At 45.1% G+C, this 20336-nt stretch overlaps 7 protein-coding genes across 9 annotated transcripts; 3 read left to right on the top strand and 4 right to left on the bottom strand.

The window, feature by feature from the left end:
- Positions 1-120: 120 nt before the first annotated feature.
- LOC135338380 (la-related protein 6-like) lies at positions 121-1852 on the bottom strand. The gene is made up of 2 exons (XM_064534482.1): positions 1691-1852; positions 121-1497 (listed from the first exon to the last, which is right to left on the bottom strand). The coding sequence occupies exon 2, from the start codon at positions 1483-1485 to the stop codon at positions 202-204; it is 1284 nt and encodes a 427-aa protein (XP_064390552.1). The 5' UTR covers positions 1486-1497; positions 1691-1852; the 3' UTR covers positions 121-201.
- Positions 1853-1928: 76 nt separating this feature from the next.
- LOC135338385 (protein Churchill-like) lies at positions 1929-5261 on the top strand. Of its 3 annotated transcripts, none has more exons than XM_064534489.1 (9): positions 1929-2014; positions 2138-2213; positions 2429-2519; positions 2851-2905; positions 3034-3187; positions 4248-4319; positions 4403-4515; positions 4564-4740; positions 4791-4929. In XM_064534489.1, the coding sequence occupies exons 2-8, from the start codon at positions 2143-2145 to the stop codon at positions 4644-4646; spliced, it is 639 nt and encodes a 212-aa protein (XP_064390559.1). In that variant the 5' UTR covers positions 1929-2014; positions 2138-2142; the 3' UTR covers positions 4647-4740; positions 4791-4929. The 3 variants fall into 3 exon arrangements, with proteins under 3 accessions (XP_064390559.1, XP_064390558.1, XP_064390560.1); XM_064534488.1 differs by having other exon boundaries at positions 1940-2019; XM_064534490.1 differs by lacking the exons at positions 1929-2014; positions 2138-2213; positions 2429-2519; ... (2 more) ...; positions 4248-4319; positions 4403-4515 and adding exons at positions 4977-5047; positions 5097-5261 and having other exon boundaries at positions 4588-4740.
- Positions 5253-6041, bottom strand: LOC135338386 (NADH dehydrogenase [ubiquinone] iron-sulfur protein 4, mitochondrial-like). Its single transcript, XM_064534491.1, has 4 exons — positions 5841-6041; positions 5613-5788; positions 5488-5561; positions 5253-5435 (listed from the first exon to the last, which is right to left on the bottom strand). Exons 1-4 carry the CDS (start codon positions 5997-5999, stop codon positions 5332-5334), a joined length of 513 nt encoding a protein of 170 aa, XP_064390561.1. The 5' UTR covers positions 6000-6041; the 3' UTR covers positions 5253-5331.
- A 22-nt stretch (positions 6042-6063) lies between these two features.
- On the top strand, positions 6064-8100 carry LOC135338383 (maspardin-like). The gene is made up of 8 exons (XM_064534486.1): positions 6064-6243; positions 6311-6469; positions 6635-6715; positions 6796-6941; positions 7130-7238; positions 7372-7479; positions 7530-7670; positions 7856-8100. The coding sequence occupies exons 1-8, from the start codon at positions 6166-6168 to the stop codon at positions 7970-7972; spliced, it is 939 nt and encodes a 312-aa protein (XP_064390556.1). The 5' UTR covers positions 6064-6165; the 3' UTR covers positions 7973-8100.
- Positions 8101-8181: 81 nt separating this feature from the next.
- On the bottom strand, positions 8182-9589 carry LOC135338382 (uncharacterized). The gene is made up of 3 exons (XM_064534485.1): positions 9560-9589; positions 9450-9518; positions 8182-9367 (listed from the first exon to the last, which is right to left on the bottom strand). Exons 2-3 carry the CDS (start codon positions 9452-9454, stop codon positions 8284-8286), a joined length of 1089 nt encoding a protein of 362 aa, XP_064390555.1. The 5' UTR covers positions 9455-9518; positions 9560-9589; the 3' UTR covers positions 8182-8283.
- Positions 9590-9712: 123 nt separating this feature from the next.
- On the top strand, positions 9713-17386 carry LOC135338318 (E3 ubiquitin-protein ligase NEDD4-like). Its single transcript, XM_064534413.1, has 22 exons — positions 9713-9881; positions 10091-10155; positions 10386-10461; positions 10732-10773; positions 11865-11918; positions 12226-12344; positions 12397-12497; positions 12632-12720; positions 12769-12923; positions 12994-13075; positions 13145-13240; positions 13340-13528; positions 13614-13793; positions 14168-14222; positions 14278-14411; positions 14461-14690; positions 14777-14898; positions 15023-15189; positions 15301-15435; positions 15534-15798; positions 16541-16613; positions 17038-17386. The coding sequence occupies exons 1-22, from the start codon at positions 9849-9851 to the stop codon at positions 17138-17140; spliced, it is 2565 nt and encodes an 854-aa protein (XP_064390483.1). The 5' UTR covers positions 9713-9848; the 3' UTR covers positions 17141-17386.
- On the bottom strand, positions 17372-20288 carry LOC135338321 (raf homolog serine/threonine-protein kinase Raf-like). The gene is made up of 7 exons (XM_064534418.1): positions 19837-20288; positions 19499-19688; positions 19031-19207; positions 18451-18547; positions 18116-18390; positions 17570-17777; positions 17372-17504 (listed from the first exon to the last, which is right to left on the bottom strand). The coding sequence occupies exons 1-7, from the start codon at positions 20129-20131 to the stop codon at positions 17439-17441; spliced, it is 1308 nt and encodes a 435-aa protein (XP_064390488.1). The 5' UTR covers positions 20132-20288; the 3' UTR covers positions 17372-17438.
- Between the last annotated feature and the right edge of the window lie 48 nt (positions 20289-20336).

The following is a 20336-nucleotide window of genomic DNA, read 5'->3' as shown; positions in this document are numbered from 1 at the left end:
CATAGATTGCCTTTAGCCAGGCATATATGTACACACATTATTTATTTTAAATTATCATTTCAGAATCACTCTCCGTGCAATGTGATGATTGTTCATTCGTTATTATAAATATCAACAAAATCAAGTGGTGATCAAATCAATATGAAAGATTGGCTAATAACATAACATAACTGAATGCACACATAAATACATCAATGCAAACTAGCAGGTCTGTATTGAAATGTTAACTAGTCCTGTGCGTGCCCTGAAGCCCTTGCTGCCGTCTGGTCCAATGGGATCTCTAATTACAGAGTCTCTGAGATTGACACGTTTGTCCGTTCTTCTCCACGATGGAGTGGGATCACTAGAAAAAAATCGTCGCTTGACCGGCTCAGGACTGTTCTTTGGGCTCTCACTGGAGGCTCTAGAATAGCCAGAGTCTGATGCATACTCGTTGGTTGTATCAGGATGGAGGTATGTTCTTGGTTTGTCTTTAGACTGGTGCAATCGATGGCTATCTGGCTGGGGAGTGAGAGGTGAGGTCTTGCGCCAAGATATTTGCTTTGAGGGGGAGGGGGACCCTTCTCTGGAGTTTCTGGGGGAGTCAGTAGTGGTACTGTTTGACTCATCTCTCACCCACGTTTTAGGAGAATCACTGTTGGCAATCTTTCGTTTACGCTTGCTTTCCTTCACTTCTTGGTCCCCTGAGGGCTTGTCCTTCTTGGTCACTTTGGAGCCCAATAATTGGACCTTGATTTCGTCTCTCCAGCTCTGCTGACTGACATACTTTTTGCAAGCTTTCCTGGCTCCTTCCTGACTCTCAAACTCTACCAGAATGCACACTTCCTTGCTCAGTTCAGGATGGTTTGCTCGGCACGGCTTCACATCTAGTGGAATAGCTCGGCCCGGGTGAATAATGCGGACAAGGGCTACCTCTCCGTGTTTGCTGAAGTGCCGTTCGATCTCTTGGATAGTTGGTTCGTTTGAAGGATAGTTTGTCACTAAGATTGTTCTGTCGACGTGAGTGTAGTCTACCTGTGGTGCTGCTGCCAACCTGCGAACTTTGGTGCCTTCTTCGTTAAGTGCAAGAATAGTTGATTCTCTCATACTTTGCAGTACGACCTGCCAATCCTTGCTGAGTGCTTTCACCTTCCTAAGTGATGCGACTAGCTTGAGGCTAACATAACCTAACTTGTTCCTATTGATATGCTTCATCAGAAACGAATCTTTCAGGAGATTTTCATCGCTAAAATACCATTCGACTTGTTGGATAATCTTATCTTTGAGCTCTGGCTCTATTATCACAAGTCCACTGTTGTCTGCTACAGGGTTTCTCTGTTTTACAACTTTTTCTCCAAAATGTTCGTCATCTGCAAAAGTATCGACTGGTGTTACGTAGCCATGGTCGGAGTCACAGCTGCTCAGTGAGGCGCTATCAGAAGCTGAGCTGTGGGTGAGTGGACTCTCTTGAGTGAAGGGCATTGGGATGATTTGAACACTTGACATCTTGGGATTTTCCTGCAGAGGGAAATAGGAAACCACAGAGTTAGACATTGCAAAAGAGATGCAGACAGAAATAATTATTATGATCAAGCTCTCTGATTTCTGAATAATGCAGAAACTTGATTCTATTTCTTACACAGCATACATGATACTATTATTAAACTTATACTGTGCAGTTTTAGCAATGGAGTAATGCAAATATCCTTACCTGAATTATTTTCCTGAGATGCAGTGAGAATTGGTTGAATAAGTGATTGAAATGTTGTCTGATTTTCAACTATCACAATCAATCTGGCAGAGCATCAAACTTGCAATCAACAATTGCTTCACTTGCAAGCTGCTGTCTCCACTGTACGCAATAATTGCAAACTGATGAGCTTTTATCTGCAGTCTATTTTATACCACAGCTAGCTACTGGAATGTTCTATAATGTACACGTCATTAATCAGATCTAAACCCTCAGCCCATGAATCTCATTATTGACGTGGCCTTGTACGTGTGCGTGTGTATTTCGTCAGCAGAAAGCCTTATGGTGAGGTAATGCATCTATGGTAACGTGTCAACTGATGCAATGGTTTCCCATGTGACTTTACTGCATTATCACCATGTACATTTACATGTATTTTAACGCTTGATTTATATTATTTCTGTACAGTTGACATGGCCAGTGCAGGCGAGAGTGCTGAGTCATCAACTGTTCCTTCTAGAAGATTCCTGATCGGAATATCTGGGTCAGTAAAATTGGAACAAAAATATAATAGTAGTGCGGTGTGACATGCCCTTATTTAGACATGTGACCTTAGTGTATGGCCGGTCTATGTAGCTAATTGTGCTATTTCCTGTACCTTATTCAAACCCAGGAAACACATGTACCCACACCTTCCTCAATAAGGCAAAGCTTAGAGGAGCTAATGATCTTGTATTATGCATATTCTCATTGACACAGTGCCAGCTGCAGTGGGAAGAGTAGCCTCTCTGAGGAGCTCTCCAGGAAGCTGAGGAACTGTCTGGTCATACACCAAGATGACTACTACTTGGTATAGCTATAAACATTTCATGAATGTATGTATGTATATTCATGAGGTGTTCCCTTGATCTTGACTCATGGGGTCAACTGGGAGCTGATTCATGCATGTGTAGTTGCTAGGGTATATTCATAACAAACAGATGACTGTTTTCAACTGGTACCAGCTAGCACATTCCTGAACCATTACTTACAAACACCTCTGAATCCCCCCTAATATACATTGATAAACAGTGCTGGGGTTTCTAAGGTTATTTCCCGTTGGTGCAATCATGTACTTACTGTATAGTGTTTTCATTTCTATGTGTGCAATACTGAAACATGATATTTCCTTTCCACTGTAGGAATTTGACAAAGTTCCAAAATCAATAGAAGACCCCAAACAGCCTCTGTGGGATGGTAATGAATTATGTATGACTAATTTAGAGGATCCCTAGTGGAATCGAAACTAAATAATTTTATGCAATATGAATTTCCTTGTCACTGATTTCCCAAATTCCCACGATTAATTCTCCTTTTCCATTCAGTGCCTGAAGCTATAGATTGCGACAGATTCACTCAAGCGATTCGTGACGCAATGAGCTGTGAAGCACACTCTCTGTGTATGGCTTGTCAGAGGTTGGACAGCCAGTCTCCACACAGTCACATCATCATTGAAGGAACCATGATACTATCCCTTAGGTATGTGATAATTATATTGATAACCTTCTTACTCTAGTCTGTACTGCACTGAGTTAATGGTCCAGTACAAAAGTTCAGGTTGCTAATTATTGTAGCACTACAGCTGTACAGTGTGTGGGTGTCAACTGTGGGACATGGAGGCTTTTAGTGAAGCTATTCTGCACCTTCCTTCATCGATGTGGCTGCTTGCCTATTTGCCAGCTCTGTAGACAAAACGTACTTTCAACTGGCTTAGATCAGTTGATGTCATGCCAAATTAGGCCCTGGAAAAGTATTGCAATGCTGTAAATGAACATTGTAGTATCCAAGTGTTACCAAGCAGCCAGTGCATCCCACTGCCAGGTGACCTGTCTCATGCCCATGCCACTATTAATTAATATCACTGCTTTTGAGTGCTAGCTAGTGCTAGCTGCCAAAAGTTGGTCAGCTCAAGTATAAACAGTGTACATGTAGGGAGAAACTACCAGTGGGGGTGCCCAAATATCTGGTAATCCCATGTCTAAATAAGTAGGTTTGTTTATGTGTTTGACAATTACTCAGTTGTTCCTCTAAGTGTATGCTAGCTAGGTGTGTATGCTAGCTAGGTGTGCATGCTAGCTGGGTGTGCATGCTAGCTGGGTGTGCATGCTAGCTGGGTGTGCATGCTAGCTGGGTGTGCATGCTAGCTGGGTGTGCATGCTAGCTGGGTGTGCATGCTAGCTGGGTGTGCATGCTAGCTGGGTGTGCATGCTAGCTGGGTGTGCATGCTAGCTGGGTGTGCATGCTAGCTGGGTGTGCATGCTAGCTGGGTGTGCATGCTAGCTGGGTGTGCATGCTAGCTAGGTGTGCATGCTAGCTAGGTGTGCATGCTAGCTATAGGTGTGTATGCCGCCTTGCTTGTACAAATGTACGCCTCAGTAGATGCATTTATAATAATACCAGCAGCTTTAATTTTGAGCATAATATTAATGAATTTTTAGTGCTTGTACTATCATACAGTTAACAACCTCATATAGGAGCTAACATAAATATTGTACACACTGTGAGTGTCATGTGAGTGTCATGTGCACTGTCCATGCAGGGAAGTGAGAATGATGATGGATAAAGTGTTGTTCATCACTCTGGATTATGAAGCTTGCAAGATCAGAAGAAAGTAATATATACAAAAGTTTTGATACCTTCTTTATATAGCAAACAGTAGCTAGGTGATGCATTAATGATTGTTATTCCACACAGTGCACGAGACTACGGTGAGTGCACTGATCCCCCTGGTTACCTAGAGCAACATGTGTGGCCAGGTTATTTGAGAGAGCTGGAAATAGCAAGAAGCTGTTCACAGAATGTTAATTGTAAGTATATTCTTATATTGTACATGCAATTTATTATTTGTTTTGCAGTTTTAATTGGATCAGAAGAGAAGCAAAAACTGTTAGAAAATTGCCTTATTTTTGTAACAAAACAGATTGGTAAAGATCATTAACTACACAAATTAATTATAAGTCTGAGCCCCGCCCCTCTCTGCCCAGAGCTGAGAGATGTGTGTAAAGTGCTGGAAGCAGAGAATGCCAGACAGGGTGTGTTGGAGTTGATGTCGTCTCTGTATATCTCATCACCATACTTGCAGGGCACCACTTGTCTGGAGAAGGGGGCCTACCTGATGAACTATGTGGGCTGCCATCAGTGTCAAGCTAGAGCCTCCATTGGAGAGAAAGACCAGACAAAGCAAGAAGAGGAGAATGGAGATGAAGTCATCACCTTCACACGTATGTGGTTGTTGATGCTTGTATAGTTTGTGACTCTCTTGCTACAGATGTGTGCACTGAGTGTGAGCACGAGATAGCTGCTCATACCTACCAGTTCTCAATTGAGGAGGAGTTTCAAGTACGTTCATTGCTACTAGGTTGCACACAGTGTTATATCATTATCACAGGAGTACTCAATGGAGTGTAACCTGTGTGGTCATGGAGAGGCCACTGTCAGTATCCTACCTAATGACCCCAGGGAACAACAACTGTTTTAGAAACACTATTATTTACTTGATCATTAATTTTATGTGATGTTTACAAATACCCAATAATCAATGAAGTTAACTCAACGACATAGTTTGTACGTACTGCTTCAAAACTAACACACAATGATGGTAATAGGTAATACAATAACTATAACTATTTGGTAACAACTCTAGTTTTCTTGTCCCATGAAAAGTTTGCTGCATATGATTTGGGTTTTATAGTTCCAATCTTTGGTTCTTGAACTTCATAACCCCAGCCTGTAAAGAATACACACAATAAAAGCAGCTCAGTTGGTAAGTTGAACCTCACCATTCCTGACGGCATAAGCAATGGCCTCCTCCTTGGAATCAAACTCCATGGACAGACTGGACAGAGGATCAGCACTGTGAGGGAGGGAGTGAATGAAAGTCTTATAGGAAGCACTGAGCCCTCACCTCGAGGCCCAACCCATGAGCGGGTTCTCCCATCTCTCCTGGGTCTCAAACTCTATCTTCCAACAGTTAGTGTTGGCTGAACCTGATTGCATGGCATGACGTGATGGGACAAAGATCCTCGCCACTCGACTAGCCAGCTGCTCCTCAGGCACACCACTCAGTTCACTCACACACACCTACAGTGTGTACAGTGTCACCATGTACATGTACTATGGATAGGTAGCTCACCAACTCATCAGGAGAGACTTGCTCGACCATCTCTTGGTTTGTGTTGGTATTCACCACGCTGCTTGTTGTGTCAGCTGACAATGGCCTCCATCTGGCTACACCTCGGAGAGTGAGTGAAGAAAGAGTCCACTTAGAAGACCACCTCAACAAAGACGCCATTTTGTTTGAACTCTGAACCAACTGTAAGAAATTGCTAAGTCAGCATTATTGATAGATGGGCGTGACCTGTAGTTAAGTGTCACGCCCATCTAATCAAGCTCCATTATTTTGATGTGGGCCATGATGGCTTTATAGCAAGTCTACTGGTTACGAAGGAAGTCTAGATATGAGTGTCAATAATCCCGACCCCATCACTACCTCTGAGGAGTACGCCAGATTCAGAAGCTCCATCCCTCAAAGAAAGGTAAGGAGACTGTGTGTCCACCCCCTCACCACTCACACCCTCACACCCTCACACCCCACCCCCTCAGCTCATAGTGGACCAGTCCAATCAGCCTTGGGTGGTCTATGATGCTGGTCCAAGGAATGTACGCAGTCCCATCATTTGTCTCCCCCCTGTGTGTGGGATGGCTGACGTCTTCTTCAGGCAAATGGCCAGTTTATCTGTTGCTGGCATTCGGATTATATCGGTGAGCATTGTGTGTGTGTGGTGTGTGTGGGTGGGATACACTTATCACACTCAGTTGTACAGCCTACCTCACCCACTCACATTTCCAGTGACACTTTACCGCGTTGGTTTCCTTATACTAGTCCCTCCATACACCGCCCCCTCCACTCCCCACACACCTCCACAGGTGGAATACCCCGTGTACTGGACCACTGACGAGTTCTGTGATGGATTTATTAAGCTTCTGGATCACTTGCAACTGGACAAGGTACACACGCATTAATTAATTTTTGTAATCATAAAAGATTGTGTTGTGGTCCAACCATCTCACGTTAATGGAACACACAGGTGCATATATTTGGTGCTTCTCTTGGGGCATTCCTGGCCCAGAAGGTGGCAGAGCGGACATACAGGAGTCCACGTATTCATTCTCTCTTCCTCTGCAACGGCTTCACTGACACCACAGCTTTTAGACAAACCAAGTCATCAAAAACGTGATTTATAGATTATTATATCGATCAATAATTTTTATTTCAGTGAAATGATTACTAAGCTACATACAATCAGGAGTCTTCATACACTCCTGATACAGTGTATATTCCCCAGTGGCACTTCAGTATAAGATAGTTGATCAACTGATACGTTGTGTAGCACTACATGATTCATCCTACCACGTGTGCAGCTTCTGGGTGATGCCAGCCTTCATGCTCAAGCGTCAGATCCTGCTCAACCTGCCCAGTGAGAACCTCGAGGCAGAGGTGGCCAACTCTATAGACTTCATGGTGGAGAGGGTGAGAGACTCACTGTACTAGTGTGGGTTAGCGTAGAGTACAGAGGATGTGGGCAGCACTTGTAGTTAAGATAGGTCTTCTAACAAGCATTCCCCCACTGTGTGTACTGTATACCTGTCCTCCTCTCCTATAGTTGGATAGCCTCGAGCGGTCCCAACTGGCCTCAAGGCTAACCCTCAACTGCAGTGATAACTATGTGGAGCCTCAGAAGCTGCAAGATGTCTACGTCACCATTATGGATGTGAGTGGTCACTCACGTGTTGTAGTGTATTGACCTTTGCTGTACCCCAGGTGTTTGATGAGTCAGCATTGTCACAGCGTTGCAAGGAAGAGATGTACAAGTGCTACCCTGAGGCTAAGAAAGCTCACCTCAAGTCTGGAGGGAATTTCCCCTACCTGTCCAGAAGCAACGAGGTCAACCTCATGCTACAGGTACTACATGATGGGTGTACTGTATAGCGTACCTTCATTGTGTTATCTGGTTTATTATTAGCCTTGTGGGCTATAAGTGAGCGCTTTCGGAATTCAGGGCCTGTTTTTCAGAGCTAACTTTAGATTGTCTATTGTTGTATGAATATATTAATCTGATTATTAGTGCTGTACTCACCTCCCCCCAGATCCACCTGATGGCATTCCAGGGGACCCGCTATTGTGCCAAAGACCCATCGTTAGTATCCCCTGACGAGGTAAAGGCAGCGAGGGGGGAACTGGAACCACCAGAAACTGGCAACTAGGAGCAACTGTCCATTCTCTTGTGTTGTGTATACACCGATTCCTCCACTTTTGTCTGTACTGTATTCTAAAGTGCTTTGTGTGTGTGTTTGTGCTTAATGATTGTCATCAAAGTGTCTACTTATTGTAACGTACTAACAATCAGAGATGACCTCAATCATTTGTAAGCTACATATAAGGCTTTCCCTGGCGTGATGCTGGCTCCAACAAATTCATTAAAACACACTTTAAGACATAAATTTAACACACTCCATCATACACAATTAAAGTGAACGTGATCACTGTATACGATAATTCCGATAATTCCGAATAGTTAGTTCACTAGGAGGGTAGATTCCTCGCTGTTGCTGAAAGGCACTGGTGTGGTTTCACTGGGAGCACTCACTCTAGTAGAGGGGGGAGTGGTGGCATCAACAATACTAGAGTAGAGCCGGCGATGAGACCGAACCTTGCGACGAGGGTAGCACTTGGCAAATAGATAGAAGAAGAATGAAGACGGTATAGTAGCGGTCATGAGCGGGTTGCCTAGAGACTTGAGAGCCCAGAATGTGTATACGGAATAGCCGAATGGTTTGGTGAGAGAGGATACTAAAAACACAAGCCAAGTGATGGAATATGCAGACATAAAGCCAACGAAAAGAAACATTTCTTTCAAAATAACTCTCAGTTTTTCATGCACTAACGTCTTGACATAGCAACGCAGTCGAATCACCCAGGCTATCAGAATGATCACACACACAAAGCAAGACAGAGCAGCAATGGAATTGGGGACATAGAATAGAAGTATTTGATCCAACTGTACGGTGGTATTCATATCACAGAGATCTTGGGCACCACCATCCGTGAACCAGCAATAAGACCAGGCGTTGTTGCCATAGTGATCATTTAGAAAGGGGATCCAATCAATAAACAAAGGTAGAGTGAAGGCGGCTACAACAAATACAAGTTCAGCAACACACCAGCGACCACACCTGGTCCCCCTGGTCCTCTCCATTTGTACTTGAGCACAGTTGAACACAATCCTCAACAAGAAGAAGACAATACAGTAACTAAAGAGACTGACGACGGATGCAGCATAGACTGCAAGGAAGGCCAGAGACCCACAGAACCTAGGATCTACTTCACCATCTGTCCCATAGTAGAAGTAGTGGACCAGGTCTAGCCCAAAGGTGCCAATGAAGAGAGTGCTCGATAATGTCAGATAAAAGAACAATCGAAGGAGAAAATTCGCTTTTATTCGACATAGGAAAATGATTTCGAAGATCAATGCCAGAAGTCCGAACAGAAAGCATACTGATCCAACTATTCCACGAAGGAGCACAGCTTGTTGTACTTGCCACAGAGTGATGTTGATGTCAGTGCAGTTGTGGAACACTACATGTACATGTACTGGCATGCTGCAGCAGAGATTTGCATAATGTTAATGTTGAGCATTCGATGTTGAGCAATACAGACATTGGAAATGGAATTATAACTGACCTCATGTTTTATGCTGTGAACTGAGAAGGTTGTATATTGATTCCTAGATCTTGAGCAATGGGTGCCAGCATAGATAATAGAGACTGTGCTCTATTATCTATGGTGCCAGCCTAGCCAGTTGCTAGTCTCGAATACCCGCCTCAAGGGACGGCCCCAAGCTTTTAGGTTGAGGCGGGTATTCGAGACTAGCCAGTTGCAGAGTGCTAAGAGCAGCCACGCCCACTTTACTGAGCAGACACACCCCTCACTAGCCCAATGACATCACTGCTGTTGGCGAGCACTCAATTAATAGTGTGTGGTCGACTGTTGTTTCTCTAAAGCTGCTAGCTAGCTGGGCCCTACAAGATACTCGCATGCTGGATAGAGGTCTGGATACAAGTTGAAGCACTCGGTGTAGTCATGGCTTCTGGAACACGCACCCCACAAGAACCCGTAAGCAATAAAGCATAAGCCTAAGTAGAGGTACATGTATAAGACATTGCTCCTTCTGAAGCCATGAGCCATGAGATACATGTACAACCAACCCTGTGTAACTGACTTGAACCCATCACAGTTTAATGTCAGTGAGTAGACTAGTAGCTAGAGATGCTAGACCCTAGTGCGTGTGTGTGGAGTTTAAACAATGTGGTGTATTGTTGCAGCTCTGTCTTCACGTGTTGGTTGTCTCTGCTAGCGGACTCATTAAGAAAGACTTATTTGGGATATCGTAAGTACAAGCATAGATAGTAGCCGTACTGGCCTAGCCTGAGTATGTAGCCCATCATCTGTATAATCATGTTGGCACAACTGTACATGTCGTCACATCCTTCCTTATATGCTACACACTCTTAGATGATCATTGTGTTTGGTACAGAATCTCAGCATTTCCTGTCATGATCAAACACTGTGTGTAGGGTAGTGCTGCTATGGTAACGGTTAATGTATGACCCCCTGCAGAGATCCATACGTCAAGCTCTCTCTGAAGAGACAACACAAGACAGTTCAGTCCGACTCATCCAAGAAGAAGAAAAAGGTTTGATCCCAATAACCACCCCCCCCCATAATAGCCCGACCCCCAGTGTAGCCTGCCCCCCAGTGTAGTCTAGTCACCACACACCTGTTGAACAGTGGGAGCCATGTGATTAATGTGGTAGTCTTTGATGTTGTGTTCCCGTGCTTGTGATATGTGTTAGTTGACTATGCACTATTACACACACCACCTCCTGGAGAGACGCCCCCCAAGCCCCTCCCACTAGCCCCTCCCACTAGTAGCTCCGATACTGTGTGTTTCATTTCCCTGCAGACATTGAATCCAGAATGGAATGAGAGATTCGTCTTTGGCAACGTAAGTTGTGTGTGCACTAGTAATCAGTAACCAGCCTTATTTACAGTTTATTATTAGCTTTGATTGTTAATAGCTTTGATTGCTAATAGCTTTATCACAAGACCAGAACCACCATTAATACCCCATTAATAGGTTGCTATGTATTACCTACAAACATGGATGGTTTATTCATAAACAGCTGCCCTATATGGTGCAGTACATGCAGGCTGTGTGTGTGTCTTATATGGTGCAGTACATGCAGGCAGGCTGTGTGTGTCTTATATGGTGCAGTACATGCAGGCAGGCAGGCTGTGTGTGTGTGTCTTATATGGTACAGTACATGCAGGCAGGCTGTGTGTGTCTTATATGGTGCAGTACATGCAGGCTGTGCAGGCAGGCTGTGTGTGTCTTATATGGTGCAGTACATGCAGGCTGTGTGTGCCCTATATGGTACAGTACATGCAGGCAGGCTGTGTGTGCCCTATATGGTGCAGTACATGCAGGCAGGCTGTGTGTGCCCTATATGGTACAGTACATGCAGGCTGTGTGTGTGTGCCCTATATGGTACAGTACATGCAGGCAGGCTGTGTGTGTCTTATATGGTGCAGTACATGCAGGCAGGCTGTGTGTGTCTAATATGGTACAGTACATGCAGGCAGGCTGTGTGTGTGTGTCTTATATGGTACAGTACATGCAGGCAGGCTGTGTGTGTGTGTCTTATATGGTACAGTACATGCAGGCTGTGTGTGTCTTATATGGTACAGTACATGCAGGCAGGCTGTGTGTGTGTGTCTTATATGGTACAGTACATGCAGGCTGTGTGTGTGTGCCCTATATGGTACAGTACATGCAGGCAGGCTGTGTGTGTGCCCTATATGGTACAGTACATGCAGGCAGGCTGTGTGTGTGTGTGTGTGTGTGTGTGTGTGTGTGTGTGCTGCTCATCACATGAATATTGTCAACACAGCATAATGATGGGGTGTCCATTACACTCTTGAAAGTAAACTGTTTTTGTAATTGTGTTCGGAACAGATGCTGTTGGTGTTGATATATGGGATGTGTGCAGTCTATATCTATGTGTGTCATCATGTGTGTCCACCTCTGCATTGCAGATTAACATGGAACTGGACTCCCTCATGTTTGAAGTGTTCGATAACAACAGATTGGTGAGTGTGTAGCGTGGGTGTGTGGGGTGTGGTGTGGGTGTGGGGTGGGGTGTGGGTGTGGGGTGGGGTGTGGGTGTGTGGGGTGGGGTGGGGTGTGGGTGTGTGTGCATCCATTAGGTCTGGCCATTTAAGAGATCTATTTATCCCATACTCTGTTCAATGTAAGCACACACAGTGTACAGTGGTGACATGCACACACAGTGTACAGTGGTGACATGCACACACAGTGTACAGTGATGACATGCACACACAGTGTACAGTGGTGTCATACAGTGTACAGTGGTGACATGTATTTCCTTGCCTCTAGACACGAGACAATTTCCTGGGGAAGCTCCACTTCAAGCTCCAGCACCTGCCCATAGATATGAAGAAGGTAGACATCAGACTCCATGGCAATGCTGCCACCTACCCCCTCAAGCCAAGGAGGTAAGTCACTACTGTACTAGCTAGCCTGCATTCATTCATTCACTGTGTGTAGTCGCAAGTCCCGTGTGGGCGGTACGCTGACTGTCAAGTTCCTCTACTTCAACCACCCTCCTCCAAGGGCAGCTTCCAACACTGCCAGCAGTGTTAACCTAGGTGAGCACACACGGTCAGGTGGGGTACTGCCATTCTTATTGTGTTGAGACTATGTGTGGGTCTGTTTACCATTGTATGCATTCATAGCATCTGTACACATGTGTACTTCAACATTGTCTTGTTGTTGTATACAGCGTCTCTAGTGGAAGGAGCTACTGGTAGAGCTAGCCCTGGTGACCACACCCCCAGTCCCCTCAGCCCCTCGGCAGCAGAGAGACAAGCTGTGAGTCCTTATCTAACCTTACTCTACCTTACCCCCTTCTCCGTACAGAGTGGAGACTGGGACCCAGAGGAGGCTGACCCACTGCCTGAGGGCTGGGAGGAGAGGCAGGACGCTAATGGACGTACCTTCTATGTAGATCACAGCTCCAGACGGACACAGTGGCATCGACCAACCAGGAACAGTGAACAGGACACACGACAAAGGTGTGCATGCTTAGCACATGCTCTCTAGTGCTGTGTCTATTGGTATTGTGTATTGACTGCACTTGTGTAGGACTGCCCAGTTTGTTGATGACAGGCGGAGGATGATGGCAGCCACACTGGCTAGGAGGAACCCAGGCATGACCACCGGAGATGTAAGTGTAGGGGGGGGGGGGGGGGGGTTGGTAGACTACATGTTGTTTTCCTCTCTCTCTCTCATGTAGTCTGTGCTGGATTTGTCTGGCTCTATGCGGGAACTGAACACCTCCAACTCCAGGAGCAGTCTGTCCTCAACAGGGACCACCACACCACCTCCTCTTGTGAGTTAGCCACACCCCCTTATAGTAATTATTAAACACAATCCTTATTGAACATCTGTGATTAGCTTGTCATGTGTGTGGACTTTGACCTCTCTACAGCCTCCTCGCAACTCCATCACACAGCCTCAGATGTCCCGCCCACGTACACCCTCCACACAAAGCCACTCCCCCCTCCTCCGCACACAACTATCGACAGTGGAGGAGAGCCTACCTACTGGCTGGGAGAAGAGAATGTCTCCCTCAGGGCGGCCATTTTATATCAACCACTCTGCAAGGAAGACACAATGGGTAAAGATCATCAGTAGCTAAAACCACTATCTCATCCCCCACACACCACACATACCACACACATCACACACACACATACACACAGGAAGCTCCTCAGAGCCTTAGTAACAGGCCAGTGTCGATGATAGCACTCCCAGTAACCCCTAGCAACAATAGCGTTGGTGGCCCACGTTCTAGCAACACTATACCAACTCCTCCCAGTTCCTCCCAACCTTTGACCTCTGACCCCCCACCAGTGAACCCTGCTGACCTTGGACCAATGCCAGTGAGTGTGTGTACACTAGTAGTTCCTATACCGTAGTTGATGTACTTACAGCGCCAGCCAGAAAAATAATTATTTTTGCGAGACTATGTACATAAAACAAATGACTTTATATGTATATTAATTTATGGTGGTATATATGACCAACAATTTCGAATTTTGTTTAATTAGAGTGGCGCTGTAATTACATCAACTACGGTAGTGCTACTGTTGCAAGGTTTCATGTGTTGGTCTATTAGAGTACACACACGTATTGTGGTAGTCTCCTGTAGGTAGTCAAGTCAAGGATGCATTTGTAGCTCTTTCAGAATGTTCTGTAATTGTTTTGATTACTCATGAGACTACTAGTGTGCATTCTTGTGTGTGTGTGTGCACAGGCTGGCTGGGAAGTAAGAATCCTGTCTGATGGTAGGAACTTCTACATTGACCATGGTGAGTCCACCCACACACCCACACACACCCTCACACACACACTCCCCACACACAGCGACACGCTCCACTCAGTGGGAGGACCCTCGACTGATCAAACTCAAGAAACAAGCCGCTGCAACCATTCCCTACTCTCGAGACTACAAACAAAAGTATGAGAACTTCAGGAAACAACTTCTTTCCAAGAAACCAGTAAGCCCCGCCCCCTCAGTTGTAGCGCTGGTTAACCCCTCCCCCACAGGATAATCTCCCCCGTATTTTTGAGATCCCTGTACGAAGGAACCACATCTTCGAGGACTCTCATCGTGCTATCATGTCCTGTAAGAATAGGGACCACCTCAAGACAAGGCTCTGGGTTAAGTTTGAGGGAGAGAAGGGGCTGGACTATGGGGGCGTGTCCAGGGAGTGGTTCTTCCTCTTATCACACGAGATGTTCAACCCTTACTATGGACTGTTCGAGTACTCTGCAAGGTATTGATACATGTTCCCAGTTAGTGGCCGCCCTCGACAATAGGGTGCCTGGTTAGTGGCCGCCCTCACTATAACCCCCCCTATAGTGACAACTACACGCTCCAAGTGAACCCTGACTCTGGACTGTGCAATGAGAACCACTTGGACTACTTCAGGTTCACTGGACGTGTCCTAGCTATGGCCGTCTATCATCAGAGACTCATTGACGGTAAGTGTAGCCCCTAAACACACACAGGTTGTGTGTATAACCCATTTCCCTCATCACTAATAACCCATTTCCCTGTGTGTGTGTGTGCGTGTGTGTGTGTGTGTGTGTGTGTGTGTGTGTGCAGCTTTCTTCATTCGTCCATTCTACAAGATGGTGTTGGGTAAGCGGATCAACCTGGAGGATATGGAGGCAGTGGACACAGAGTTCTACAACAGTGTCAAGTATATCCTTGACAATGACCCCTCTGACCTTTGTCTGACCTTTGAGGCCTCCCGGGAGTTCGTTGGACAGGTGGGCTATGTGGGGGGTCGGGGGGTCTCTGTGGGGTAGGCCTATGTGGGGGTGGGATTGTTGTACCACTCAACAACCTTATCATCGTTATCTCACTCTCTATTTAAACAGATTGAGAATATTGAACTGAAGCCAGGTGGTGCTGACATTGACGTAACCGAGAGCAACAAGAAAGAGTACGTTAGCCTCCTCATGAAGTGGCGCTTTGAAGACAGAATCTGCAAACAAATGGAAGCATTGAAAAAGGTTAGCAATTGTAAATTGTGTACTAAATTAATAATAGCCTTACAAATCAATCAAGTTAACCCCTTCATCTCCCCCTCACTTACCCCCCTCCTCCTCAGGGCTTTGCTGACGTGATCCCCCTCAAGACGCTTCATGTGTTCGATCAGCGGGAGATTGAGTATCTCCTTTGTGGACTAGCTGAGATCAATGTGGATGATTGGAAGAAGCACACAGTCTACTCTGCCGGCTATACTGCTAATGATGATGTCATCATTTGGTTCTGGAAAGCTGTGGAAAACTATGATAATGAGTTACGAGCGCGTCTGCTCCAGTTTGTGACTGGTACTTCCAAAGTGCCCATGAATGGGTTTGGGGAATTGCAAGGTCAGCACATTGCAATTAATGCTCTGTAAACTTACATTTACAAAAAGATAACTCTAATCGTCCATAACGTGTGTTGGGAAGGTCCAGTTTAAAGCTAAAAGATAAAGCGGGTGTGCTAGATCAGTAATTTATTTCGGGTCTATTAAAAAAAAAGCGTGAGTGATTTTTGAGGACTTTTTCAGCTACCATACATGTAACTTGAATTCCGTGGATCCAATATCAACAATTTTCTGATTTTCTGAAAGCTTAGAAAGAGACCTTTCAAATGGTGTCATCAAATTTCATATTTGAGAGATAAAGTATTTGCCAATTTGTTCATAACCATGGATAATAATAGCCCATGGTCCGAGGGCGAAAAATGACAAATTATGGCCCCAAGAAAATTTTGGATTTAAATATATCATTTGAAAGGTCTCTTTCTAAGCTTTCCGAAAATCATAAACTTTTTTACATTGGGTCAACGGTACTAAAGTTATGGCTGTTGAAAAAGATGTTCAACTACAACCCCTTCGTTCAGATCTGTTTTCGTAGCCAAATTTGAGAGGGCATAATTTTAAGTTTTTGTGTTTAGTAGCTGTTTGGTAGTGCTACAATAATTATGATGTGCTTAGATTAGTCATTTTTTTCGGGTCCATTTTCTGCGTAGTCTATAAGTGGGTGTTTTTTCCAAATCAGTCCTACCTAGTGTGTGATACTATAGTGCTTACTCTGAGTACATAGCTCTAACCCCCCATCCCCACAGGGAGCAATGGACCTCAGAAGTTCTGTATCAAGAAACTTGGTGAACCGACATCACTACCAAGAGCACACACATGGTAAGCCACAGAGCTAGCACACACACATGGTAAGAGTAGCCACAGAGCTAGCACACACACATGGTAAGCCACAGAGCTAGCACACACACATGGTAAGAGTAGCCACAGAGCTAGCACACACACATGGTAAGCCACAGAGCTAGCACACACACATGGTAAGAGTAGCCACAGAGCTAGCACACACACATGGTAAGCTCTGTATGGTAAGAGTAGCCACAGAGCTAGCACACACTGTACACATGGCCAATGTTATTGTTTTGTCTGCTATTGTGAGATAAGATAATCTCATTTGCTATATAGATAATATTTGCCCCCTAGACAGGTGCCTGGTAGCTTTGTGTCTACTAATGTCATCCACCCACCCACACACACCCACACACACACACCCACACACATCCACCCACCCACACACACACACACACAGTTTCAACCGTATCGACCTGCCCCCGTATCGAAGCTATCACGAGATGAAAGAGAAGTTAAGGCTAGCCATAGAGAACACAGAGGGCTTTGAGGGAGTGGACTAAACCAGCACATCACCTGCTGTTTGTTTGTACTTGTACTATTTATTTGTTTGAACAGACCAACTGTGCCGGGTGTTGACTGCCTCACTGAGTAGCTCATTTTTTTATATTGTACGACTGCAAAACACTTTTGTGCTCAATAATAATTAATTCTATTGATTTTTTGTGTTTCATGTTTAATTTATATTGCTCATTTGTACTTACGCTATTGTTCTACATAATTATTATAAATATTTACTTGAAAATGAATTGATATAATTTGAAATATAATTATTAATGTGCGTGAATATAAAGTAGCTAGCTATGAAGTTAGTAAAGTTGGCATGGACCTACTTCTGGTGATAGAAGGGGGGATCGTCATGACAACCTGCAGCACAGGGAGAAAAACAACAATTGATTAAACAGCTTATAATGAACTGATACTAGTCTCACATTTTGCTCTAGGTCCTTCACAAGGTTTGCGAATGATGGTCGGTGGTGGGGTGTGTGTTTCCAGCAGCTCTCTATGATGGTGGCCAGGTGACGTCGTTTGAGCAGCTGCAGCGATTGACACTCCCCCCTACCCACTCGGAGGATAAGCGTCTCCATGGCAACACAGTGGAAGGGTAGTTTCAAAGTCTCGAGCTCGTACGCTAGTGTCCTGCAAGGTGATGGGAGGATTGTCAGTAATGGCAAGAATATACATAGTATAATTATGTATGATAGAGAGAGAGTATTACATCACCCACGCTTGGATTGATCAGTGTGCAAATTCCAAGCTTGTGACAGATACAGGAAGTCACGTTACTCTCCGCATACATCTGATGTACAGTATGCCTACGTTCGATACTCTCTCTCTACCATACTCTTGATAATAGTCTATATAAGCAGATGGCAATGCTAAGATTAATGTGAAACGATGAAATGTAAACACATCATGATCTATAAGCAGATAGCAATGTACAGTGATTGCACAGAGGGCAGCATTATAGGACTCACCCAAATGCAAAAACGTCGGCCTGGAACATGTCCTTCCTGCCCCCCTCCCTCCAGAGGCGGACTGAGGGGGCTCTCATGGTCACAGGTAGCGAGGGGGTAGTGATGTGGAGGGTACGAATGTATTCTGGAGGTAGGTAGGAGAGCTCTGGGGGGTAGTAGATCTGGGGTTTGGGTTGTCGGGGGGCGAGAGAAATGCACACTCGGCAAGTGAGTGAGATGTGGGTGGAGGTGAGTAGACCGTGAGGTATGGTCTTAGCATGCAGGTACGCCATGCCCTGAGGGGAGGAGGGGTCAAAGGTTAACAAGTAGCCAATTGTCTGCTATATTGCACGTACCTCAGCAATCTGATTCAGTATTTGTAGTTTCGAGTGATAGGTGAATGCGTGACCAAACAAGTACAGGCGGGTGTGGAGACTGTGACCTCTGACCTCACTGTGCGGAGCAAAAAGTAAAAATTAACGAGTATAATATTTAGTGGGCTAGTGGCCCCCCCCCCCACCTGTTCCTACACTGCCATATAAGGTAAAGGCGAATATGAAGGTTATCAAAAACAACAAACGCTGAGCACAATAGCTTGACTGCATGGGAAGGCCCACAGTGTGGTCATCATAACATATGGCTAATTGTAAAGTACACGCACACACCAATAATACAATAACTGTGCAATTATGTACTTTCGATAAACACACACATACAGCTATTGTTGCTGGCCCCACTGACTGCACCATCCCGTGACTGACAGTACACCATACAGCTATTGTTGCTGGCCCCACTGACTGCACCATCCCGTGACTGACAGTACACCATAAGTGGACATGAATGCATAGCTAACTATGTACGTTAATGGAAACATCCAACACTAAAGAAATGGTGTATGCATTGAGAGTCCATTACAACAGCTTGTTAGTGAGTTACCTCATGATGAGTATGAGTGGATGGGTTGCCCCAGGCTGAATGGCTGCCCCCATGAACAGCTGGATGTTCTGGTGTCTCATGTAACTTAGAGTTAGTACCTCTTGGAGGAAGCAGGACAGGTCACTCACATCCCTCGCCTCCCTGGTCCGAACAGCCACTCTACCGTGCCAGAGTCCACTGCAGATAGAGAGAGACAACATTTAATAGATGTATTAATCAACAGCAACATGCACTGATACATGTCACAAGTTCAGTCAATGTTGGCATTAAGTCGTATATGCACTGTGTATATACACTCCATGGTAGATCTACATGGGACCACCTCTGAGTTAGCTAGTATAGTAGGTCTTATCCTAGCTAGGATAAGACCTATTTTCTGTAAAGGCAATTCTTCAACAGCTGTCTCACACTGACAGTCTTCGCATTCCGTTATGTGTTGCATAAATTTTAATTACGATTAGTACCCACCTGTAAATGACTTCCCTGCTGGTGGTAGTCAGGGGGACTCTCTCCAGCTGTAGCTCTGTGTGGGGTACCCTCCACTCCTCCCACGCTGCGTACACATCCTCTCCTAGGGTGGTTGACCACACCCACTTGTTCACTCGCTGGAGAGTGGACACTTCACTATAGCACTCATTGACAAAGGGGAAGCCATAATCTGCAGAAGGTGGTCAAATTGCTCAAGCAATTACACAAATTTAGTTCTAAAACACAAACTAGACTACACGTACATTCGACTACATATTACGTTTATATGTTCCACTCGTATCATACTGGCAGACATGTAGACATGTACGTACACTCACCTGTGTCATAGAAGACATCATCATCTTCTTCAGTGACCTCTTCCCTGAGTGTGTCTGTGTCTCTACCAGCAGCCTCTGCTGCATCACTGGCTGCTCTTAATGGAGTGGGATCAGAGTGTGTCCTCCTAGCTTCATTCCACATAAAGTGACCACCCGCACTGCACCGCTGCTGGGGGTCCAGCCCTGCCACCGAGTTAGAGATGGAGGACTCCTTGACACTGCTAGTGGCTGGAGAGAACTTCCTCTTCAATAGTCTTGATCTTAGGTGCTCTATCGGTAACATTCTACTCAACATAACATGGACATTCACTTTGTGTGCTTAGCTTAGATTGTGTGCACTGCACTGAACCCCCGCACTATTTATACACTATGAGAACTAAAGTGAAAATGGTGTTGTCTATCTAGTGTATCTAGCAGTTTTACATGCTTTCATTATGTAATTATCACTGTGTGTTCCCACAGAAGAAGCTGCGACTCTAATAGCAACCATCAAAGCTGTA

This window comes from Halichondria panicea, chromosome 7 (assembly GCF_963675165.1).
Source record: "Halichondria panicea chromosome 7, odHalPani1.1, whole genome shotgun sequence".
In the NCBI taxonomy this organism is placed as follows: domain Eukaryota; kingdom Metazoa; phylum Porifera; class Demospongiae; order Suberitida; family Halichondriidae; genus Halichondria; species Halichondria panicea.
Note: the sequence above shows the minus strand (reverse complement) of the source record. Positions and strands in the feature narration are given on the sequence as shown.